The sequence below is a fragment of the Antedon bifida genome, chromosome 2 (assembly GCF_963402885.1).
Source record: "Antedon bifida chromosome 2, ecAntBifi1.1, whole genome shotgun sequence".
Classification (NCBI taxonomy): Eukaryota; Metazoa; Echinodermata; class Crinoidea; order Comatulida; family Antedonidae; genus Antedon; species Antedon bifida.
In genome coordinates, this window is record NC_136227.1 from 16,131,281 (window position 1) to 16,141,812 (window position 10,532).

Below are 10,532 nucleotides of genomic sequence, written 5' to 3' on the forward strand. Positions count from 1 at the left end.
CGTTAGATCTATTTGACATTTGAAAATAATTTACATGAGACAACAATTTATCAGATTTACTTTAATGTGTGTGTGTGTTTATCTAATGAATTAATTGTCATCATGACATTGTTATTAAGAACAGTATGTAGAGGAATCATTATGAAACAAATAAATTCATTTTAATCAGAGATATTATGTACTGTGATCTGATCAATAGAACAGTTGTAGTAAGTGACATAAAGCTATTCCACAGTAGTTAAATACAATGATTGCCTCTATGATCTTATGCATCTGTGATTCTATGATCATATAGCATTAGCTGTGATTGAATATGCAAACAAAATGAAATTAAGACTCGACAATTTGTAACTATTGATGGTTCGGTCCTCCTAATCCTATTATTAAAAAAAGGCATACATATCATACATCACATACCTTTTACTATATATAAGTAAAAACATTACTTTATTGGAGATAATATCGATTAAATGTACAGAATAATGGAATGCTATATTATACTAATGAAAGTTGTCTCAAAATAAAACTTTATAAATCGTACTGAACATTTATTTAAATTAAAAATGTCCTCATTGTTTGTATATAATCCTGTTTTACTGTTTCACTATTGTTGTAATATTCTGTAATTATCACACTTTTAAATATTTGTCACACAAATTATTAGTTACAAAGTGACAGGTTATTCCAAAGTGATACAAACTTGTTATAAAGTGCTTTGTTTATTACAAAGTGTGACAGTATACATCTTCTTGATATGATACTTCATAATTGTTTTCATCATCATTGTGTTCATTATACTATACATGCTATACCTTTTCATCTATGTTGTCAGTGAATATGACTAAAAAATCACCATCTTCGGTAAGGCTTTAAAGAGATGATACTTTAGACATTAAATCTGTTTCTTGTGTTGGATATTTTATGTGGGCATTTTAATTCATAGAAACAATTCTGCTTTGCTATGTATCAAATTTGTTATCTATTGCTTGATAACAAATTGAATGCTTGAATTATATGTAATTAGCATTGGTTATTGACAGAGTTGTACAATTGGAATCTTGTAGACAATCAATTGATTGTGCTAAGTGCTGCTTATTATCTAGCCTACTATGCACATAAACAAAAATACATAATAGATATGTAATTATTTGTTTAATAATTCATGGGATTAAAAATAAATGAAATAAAATGAAAACTATATAAGAAATTGTTTTCCTTTCATTTATAGACCAAACAATTTAGTATAATTCAAACTAATATTGAAGAGCGAGGTTCACAGTTGTAAATTTAGATCTAGAGAGCAATGCATTATGTAGAAATTTAAATGTGGCTGACGCAAGAATTGTTGGCTACACTTGTGTGTATCTTTATCAGTGTATTGTTGAACTAATTTAATTGCCTTGTCATTTGCAATTTCTTGATTATAACCACAATAATGTTAGTGTTAAGCTTTAATCAATTAAAGCAATTTTTTCTCATAAACTGTTTAACACAAAAAAAAATTACATCAGAAGAAAGCCAAAAATCTGGGAGGGCAGGGGACGCTAAACAAGCAAGCATTAGCAATTTACAATCAGTTTTAAATAATACAAAATTAGCTAGAATACTGTAGATTTTGAAAATCCAAATAATAGCTAGATACTGTACTATATTATTTTAATTAGCACATAAAAAAGTATGTTGTAGATTGTTGAAAGCCCTAAAATAGCTAAATTTAACCCAACTAAAAAAGATATATGAGTAGCAAATGAATAGAATTTAATAGGCTTGAATTGGTTCCTAAACCAAAAGATTTCAAGTTATAACAATGGTTCCAACTAAAATTTAACACAAGGCTGTAGGAGCAACTCAAATAATTTTAACTATGTTATGCTGCCATTGGTTAAATTTTAACAACTTAGGATCTTCAAAATTATACAGAAATACCACCAAAAATATGAAATTTTGTATAATATATGTGTGTGTATATGTAATATATATTTTGTCATAATATTATTATGGTGTTATGGGCTTATGTATTTGCTTTAATTTAGGTAAGAAGAGCCCTTCTATCAAAAGTAATCCTCACAACCTTTCATTTCAGCATAGATTATCATCATAAATGATAGAAATATCCTCAAATTATAAAGAGCAAAGTAATCAAGGTGAAGGTTGATGATAGACATGATTCATATTCACAACTTATTTTTTTTTAAATGTACATTTTTTTATTTTTAACTTATATCAACAAATGTTATTCGTGTTTTCTAACCTGCCTAATACTAAAATACAGTTAAATATTCAAAAGAAGTTTATGCTATGAAAAGTGTTATGAGTATTCTATTGAATGTTATCAATTTATAAAAACATACTGACTATAATACCATTTAACTTTACTTTGATGATTGAGGTGTATGCTATCAGCATTTTTTATTTTACAGTACAGTAGTTAAATTATAATAATCAATAGCAACAATTTTAAAAACTGTGCTGTAAAATTTATTTCACACTTTATTTCTAAAAGCAGCATTCGGCAATGAATTATGGAAAATAAATGTGTATATTATTTAATACACATATTAATGTTATGGCATAACAGTGTGTAAACAAGTAACTTGAAGTATACATGTTCTTAATAAAAAAATTTGATTGCAAATTTAAACAGAATAGTATGAGAATTTGTTAAAAAGAAGAAAATAAGTTACTACGCATGTGTTTAAACCTATTCATCATTTCTATATTGACCTATATACGCACACCAGTATTGTTCTATTCATTTTAAGAATGTACAAGATATATTTAAAATAAGTTTGTTACGAGAATTGGTATATTATAATATAACAATAGTATAATAGCATGGATACTACAGTAGTGTATTGTCAACTAAATTGATCTTCCCATAGAGATATTATATAATATCTATGATTTTCCTGAAGTCTTATAGTACTGGTAGTCATCTAAATTCTAAAAACAATAGTATCAATTCATTGATTTGTTTCACTGAAGGTTTAAATTAATGTTATAAACTGTGTGTATGACTTACATTAGCCTGCATATTGACATCAGCTCCACTCTCTAAGACCAGTTGGCAGATGGTTGTATTACCTACATAAGCAGCACACATTAATGCTGTCCAGCCATACTATTGAAAATATTAAATAATAAACAAAGTTACAAAAAATGTAAATCATATTCCTTTATATCTAACACACAAAAAATGACTAATATTAATAATCTTATAAATATCCTTAATTTAATAAAAGTTAATATTTTTTCAATGTTGAAAATCAACAATCAATTTTAAATGACTATTTCTACAAAGCATTGTAAAATTTTTTGGGTTTTTTTTGTAAACTATTCTTATGCTTATGATCAAGGTATTTATATTCTGAAATATTAAACAGATTACAGTATACTAACTATATCATCTATAATCAATTTTATTTTGAAATAGTTGGGCAGAATGCAAAACTATTGTGAAAATAAAAGGTATCCTACATGTTTTAAACAATTTTATTTATAGGATTATTTTACAATTATAAAACTGGACAATTTATTTTAAATTTCAAATTGTGTTGTAGCTGTTAAGACAGGTTTTCACTATTCAATTGCACCACTCCAACTTGTAATAGCCGTACTTGTTGATAATCATTTAGGCCTACTGTTTATTAGTGTGTGTTTTGTGTGTAGGCATTTCTATTTTATACACAATGTTGACAGTGTAATCATCATTATTAATCACAATTGTTTAGTATTTTCTATCATTTTATTTTGCCGTGTAAAAAATATATAATAAAATTATTAAATCAATCAAATTAATCAATTAAAACTTAATGTCTTTATAAAAAAAAATTATATAATATACTAATTTTCTGCATTACGTTGATATACATTTAGCATCTATGAAATAATAACAGACAGTATGTTATCATAATCATTGAAAGAATAACAATTATTATTGCTATTATACTATGTTATATCGACTGTAGTCAAGTACTAAAGAATAATTAGATAAATTAGGCCTGAACATAACATACTAATTATGTGCCAGTTAAATGAGCATTTTTTAAGCTTTTATTGTGATTATTTGTCATCATTTATACAAGTTTAATTTGTTGATTCAGTTTACTATTTATTAGTGTATATAGTGATAGTATGTCTTAATTATATTATCACAATTATTATGACTTGTATTATGTATACCATACTACCAGCCATACCCAGTTAGTGATTTCATTCATAACATTTTTTTAACTTGGTTTGTTTGCTAACATATTTTTTAAATTATCCCATAAGGTTGATTATTGAGTACATCCATCTTGAAATAAATGAATCCACAAAATCTCTCTTGATTCTCTAAAAGAATGAGGATAAACATAGTTCTTGGTATCAATTTCTATAGTTTATTTACAATGTACCTACTGTCCCTATAGAGTTCACCAATAACTTTAAATATTTCAGAATCTTAAAGGGTTACTCATACATTTCAAAACTAAATTTCAAACACACAACAAAGACACAAACATGCAGTACAATAATAAATATAGAACAAAGTAAGAGTAAAACAACATTATATTAAATATCATTTTTATAGAATTTTTAAAATGTTTAGAGGATTAATGTTTAATTTTTTAAGATTTGAGTGTCATAAGGACTAAATATCAATCAATTTATTTGTAATTTAAATATTCTTATGTTTCCTCATCATTATTGTTTCAAATTAATTAATCAAATTTCAGCATATCACCGGGCGGTTTAAAAATCATGTTCTGTGTCTGTTGCGGTTTATCTTTCTGTCATGTTGCTCAATCTTAAGCTATGTCTACACTATCACTACATAAGTTTGACATAAAAAGTGTGCTCTATGCCCAAATATCATTATCACCATATATGTGCACATCACATTTATTTCTCACATAACGTTTGATAGTGGTAGACAGAGCTTTATAATGATCTACAGTAGTTCAAAATTTTGAAAGTTATGTAATATATTTATATAATGGGTGTGGCTTAAGTAATGGCATCATTATATTGTTCAAATTATATTTTATATAGTTCCATGGTTTTGTACATGTCAGCTTTAATTTAATACCAAACATGCCATATTAATTTGATTTCTTAAATTTTCCCACGAAGTTATGTAATATATAATGGGTGTGGCTTTGATAACGTCATATATTGTGAAATTATATTTTTCTCATGTTAGAGGTATTTTACATGTCATAAGCTATGATTTGATACCAAACTTGACATATTTATGTAATTTATATTTTTTAGATATTTTTACATAGTTACATAATATATTATGACGTCATTAAATTGTTCGAATTTTTGGGCACCCTTCTAGAATTGTTAGTTAGGTTTCTGCCAAGTTTTGTGCTTTTGTCACGAAGTGCACAAAAAAAGTGCTAAGTGACCTGACAAAATTGTCATCGCCTTTTTAGAAAACGCATGGACAAAACAAATTAACAATGTACTGTTCACTAATTTAATTAAAATCGGCGCCGCCTAAAAATCCTACCTAGGCTAGGCCTAGTAGGAGACCACACATGTTAGTGGTTAGCCTAATTTAGCCGGACGAGACGACATCGTGCGCCGAATAGACATCGGAGTGGAGTCTAGTTTCGGCAGCCTAGGCTTACGCTAAATTATTTAATCCTACCTTTGCTTAGCGAATTATAAATACTGTGACATTGTTAAACGTATATATTGCAATTATTAGTTGCAAGAAATAAAATGACAGACGACTATATGAGATCAATGACAGAGAGTGTAACTTTATTCAAAGCATTCTGGGAACTCCTGACTGTGACGTCATACACACATATATTGGATATAGATAGATATGTGACAAATACGCCGACATAAACATAAAAAAATATATGAAAAATCAATATATTCCATGTTAAGATTTAACATAGGCCTAGTCCTAGGCCCAATTATTACGACATGTCACTGTGTAAAGAAAATGGCCCTAGTATTCTGCAGCTAACCCTGACCATAATTAATTTTGAGTGAAAAAAACATGTGCTACATATGGGTACTGTTAATTTGGAGAGAGAGTATCGCGTTTCATGTCATGAGAAACAAAATCTAGGTAAACGATCTTCGTCGCGTTTTCCAGGCCTGCCATAATATCAACAACAAAAAATTCTAGGTCTGTGCGCGATCGACAATAACTATATTTAGAATGTTAACGATCTTTTGTTGTCTGCATCGTTTCTGGTTCGACTGGACGTTTTATTTTTAGAAGTTGGCCTAAGCCTATTTACTACTACTAGTTCATTGTGTTTCACCGTGTGGTGCCATCATGCCTCTGGGTGGGAAATTTCAATTTATTTATATATTCGCCGTCAGTCGAGTAGATAAAAAACACCACGAAGAAAACGATTACGATTAATAAAATTTATTAATAAATGCTTCCGAGTAATTTACAACTTGGTCCTCCGTCAGTCAAAATTGACTCATTAATTTTGCACACCTTGTTACCTCACAAAAAACATTATAGGTTTCCGACCCGGTATTATAAAATGTGTGGGTTTGGCGGAGTAGCAGGCTCATGACATGCTTGAGCTGATAGGGTTTGATTTCAGCCTCAAGAAGCAGTGGGTAGTGCACCAACATGATAACTACTACAAGTAGTTTGTGTCAATATCTATATTAATTTGCATGATTGGTTCATGACGTATATTTTAAATAGGGAAAATGTTGCAAGTCAATCATTACCATTGATGACTGTCATTTGCCTCAGATGGACATTGATGTTCTTATTCAATGGAGTAACAGGGAAATTAATTTTCAAATTATTTCTATATCACATTCTAAACATCTCATCACATATTTTTATCAGTTGAATGGTTGTATCTTTGAGAGAACACTAACTGATCTTGGTGTCAAAATAGCATCATCAGCTTTTAATATGTTGGGATGATCATATCAACAAAATTGTTAATAAATCCCAGAGGCGGATCCAGCCTTGAAAAATAGGGAGGGGAAAAGGGGTTTGTGACAAAGTTTGAACAATCGGCCTCAGGAACTGGTGGGGGAGGGGGTAGCAAAAGGCCTCCAGTGTTCTACCATGTTTTAGGCTGTTTTATTTAAAAGTGGTTAGGTTTTGTCAATTTGTTAATGTTATGGTACATTTTATAAGTGGACAATTGAATTGTTTGTTATGGGCCCACCGTTTCAAACTGCTGTGTGAAATCTGTTCTTTCATATAACAAAAATACAAAAGCCGATGAGCTAAATTACTTGCCTTAAAAAAGTAATCTATTTTCAAAAGAGAGAGAGAAAAATAGGCAATATTTGTTAATATAACCATGAATGATAATGTAGGACTTAATCATCTGAAAGATTATATTTAAAATCAATTTAGTATAGAGCTGAATAATAGTGTGTGTTGTACTATTTCACATCACCATCATACATATTTTCATGCTGCAATCAGTGGCTGATTTTAGGGAGAAAAGCGTGCAAAGCACAGCATGTGTAATTATGGCCATCTATGATATTCATCTTGATAATTTTGTATAATTTAACTTTTCTACTGAAGCCTACAGGGTTACCAGAACTGAATCTGTTTGTTCTTATGTCTCTTTATAAGTTTCATTCAACATTTATTTAGAACTATTTATATTTATCACGAAATATAAGAAGCATACATTTACAATAACTTAAATGGTAACATTAAATAAGAAGTCTGTGAAGTGTAAAGCTAAATCCCCTAAATTAATCATATTTTTCAAAGGATTATTCCCATTTGGAATCTACTAACGTTTTGTATCAGATGGAATAATATTCCACAATTCATTAAACTATATGTAAACTTTACAAGAGAAAAATTGTTAAATAACTTTGACCCTGACATTACATGCATATGGGTATTATCTTTTCCCATTGTAGGTATTATATTATTTATTATTATTTATTCAAGCAAAAGATACATTTTACAAAATATAATACAAATCAACAAATTAAACAAACATGATGCAAGAAGAAAATATAAAATCATAGTCACTAGCTACCAGGAAAGCAGAAAAGCAGCCTAAGGCACTGTCACCAATTAGGTGTGTAGGCCTACCTCTATTATGCTTGTTGTGGCCAGGTCTTAAATGTTGTGCTTTATATATGAAACTGAAAATAGTATAATTTCAGCTATTTTTATATCTTAAATGTTTGTGTTTTTATGTTTTGTTATTTGTACAAGGGGTTCAATGTGGATAGAAGTGCTTGCCACCTGTTCATAACTTTTTTTCACTGTCTTGTGCCTTGTATTTTTCTTTCAGTGATAAAGTTTAATAAATGAAAAGTATATATTTCTACTACTCTAGTATGATGTTAATAAAAGTTTGTTTAGTTATCAGATTATTATTATATTATTAACAGATGAATAATTATATCATCGTTCAGATTCTGAAATTAATTACAATTACAGGGGATTGGGTTACCAAGCCATTATTCAAATCCGGTATTAGCCAATCAAATTGTCTAAGCAAATTGTACTGAAAGAAAGAGTACTCAATTATATTGACAAACCATCTAAAATACAGCTAAGATAAGATATAAACACACAATATACTTTTTAAAACAAAAAACTGAAGAAGAAAGAAGTGAAACAATTATGTTGAAAAAAAAATATGATGCTTTTAACAATCAGTGTGAATGTTAACTGCAAATATGCAACCAGAGAACGATTATAAAAGATCTTAAAAACAAATTAGTATTGATGTACTTTAATTAGTGTCAAGTAATTTAACGTTGTGTATCAAATTCATTACAAAGGAAAACAAATTGATGTATACCTGGTCCTGGATGTTGACAGCATTGTTGCTAACAATGAATTGGCAAATTTCTTCAGCAGTTTTTTCTCTTGCAATCTATGAAATAAAACATATAGATCAATATGCATTCAGTTACATTTTTCATTAATATACATATAATATAGTAAACATAGACAACAACATACATTCCATGTTGTATTAAATTACAGCCATTATATTATAATATTATCATTATAATAATATTATTGCCCAAATAAATAAGTTTTTTTTCTTCTTGTCTTAAATTTTGTATTTACATTAATTTTGTAGACATATTTTTATAGAAAAATGTTAATGAAATTTGTATTTAATTATTTTTTTTAATATTTATTTTTGTATGAGGGGTAGCTGGCTCATTTGATTTACAGTAATGTATTTTGCTTAATCTGCCCCTGCCCATTGTTCATCTCTATGTTGTATTGTATGTTAATGTGTTGATATATCATGCTGGTCAAATAATTAAATCAAAACAATCACATCAAATGAGCCAACAGCATAGAAGCACTACAGTGATTATTTTGTTCATTGTAATACTGTAATTTTTTGTCACAATTTAATTTATTTAGTTACTTGTTTTAGTTCTTTTTTGTTTCCAGATCATAAGCTAATAGAACAATTTATTAATTTGTTAATGTGATAGCGCTGCTTAAATTGTTGTTGGTTAAATGCTATTATCCTAAAACAGTGTAAACTTTCCTACCTTAAGACCATTTTTTGCACAAAGATTAACCAGCCGTCCATGGAGAGCCATTGTATTGCTAAACTGAAAGAAAATGCAAAAACAATGTATGCTTGTTTAAATTATAAAAAAAAAATTCAATTCAAATAAAAACATTTTTATATTAAAGTAAACTGCATTAATACACAGCTTCTTTTCACAGACATTAAAACATGATGATAATGTTATGAGTTATTTGAATACTAGTGGTAGATACTTAATGATAAAAAGAAACTTGTGTGATAACTCATCACAATGGCAAAGAATAAAGCAATCATTGGGATCATCTGCAGATTGTGGCTTTAAACTCAACCTAAATACTATCCCTTCCTCTAATTTGACAGCTCATCACAATGGCAAAGAATGAAGCAATCATTGGGATCATCTGCAGATTGTGGCTTTAAACTCAACCTAAATACTATCCCTTCCTCTAATTTGACAGCTCATCACAATGGCAAAGAATGAAGCAATCATTGGGATCATCTGCAGATTGTGGCTTTAAACTCAACCTAAATACTATCTCTTCCTCTAATGTTGATAGCTCATCACAATGGCAAAGAATGAAGCAATCATTGGGATCATCTGCAGATTGTGGCTTTAAACTCAACCTAAATACTATCCCTTCCTCTAATTTGACAGCTCATCACAATGGCAAAAAAAAAGCAATCATTGGGATCATCTGAAGATTGTGGCTTTAAACTCAACCTATATAATATCCCTTCCTCTAATGTTGATAGCTCATCACAATGGCAAAGAATGAAGCAATCATTGGGATCATCTGTAGATTGTGACTTTAAACTCAACCTAAATACTACCCCTCCCTCTAATTTGACAGCTCATCACGATGGCAAAGAATGAAGTAATAATTGGGATCATCTGCAGATTGTGGCTTTAAACTCAACCTATATACTATCCCTCCCTCTAATTTGACAGCTCATCACGATGGCAAAGAATGAAGCAATCATTGGGATCATCTGTAGATTGTGGCTTTAAACTCAACCTAAATACTATCCCTC

At 29.1% G+C, this 10,532-nt stretch overlaps 1 protein-coding gene across 1 annotated transcript in view; it reads right to left on the minus strand.

Annotated features, from left to right (window-relative positions):
- LOC144835066 (uncharacterized) overlaps positions 1 to 9,555 on the minus strand; it is a 397,704-nt gene extending 388,149 nt beyond the window's left edge. The window contains exons 1-2 of the mRNA XM_078690083.1: positions 9,499 to 9,555; positions 8,781 to 8,855 (exon numbers count right to left, since the gene is read on the minus strand). Of these exons, the coding sequence (XP_078546209.1) occupies positions 8,781 to 8,855; positions 9,499 to 9,549 (126 nt within the window). The 5' untranslated portion in view covers positions 9,550 to 9,555. The remainder of the gene's footprint in view (positions 1 to 8,780; positions 8,856 to 9,498) is intronic.
- Positions 9,556 to 10,532: the final 977 nt, after the last annotated feature.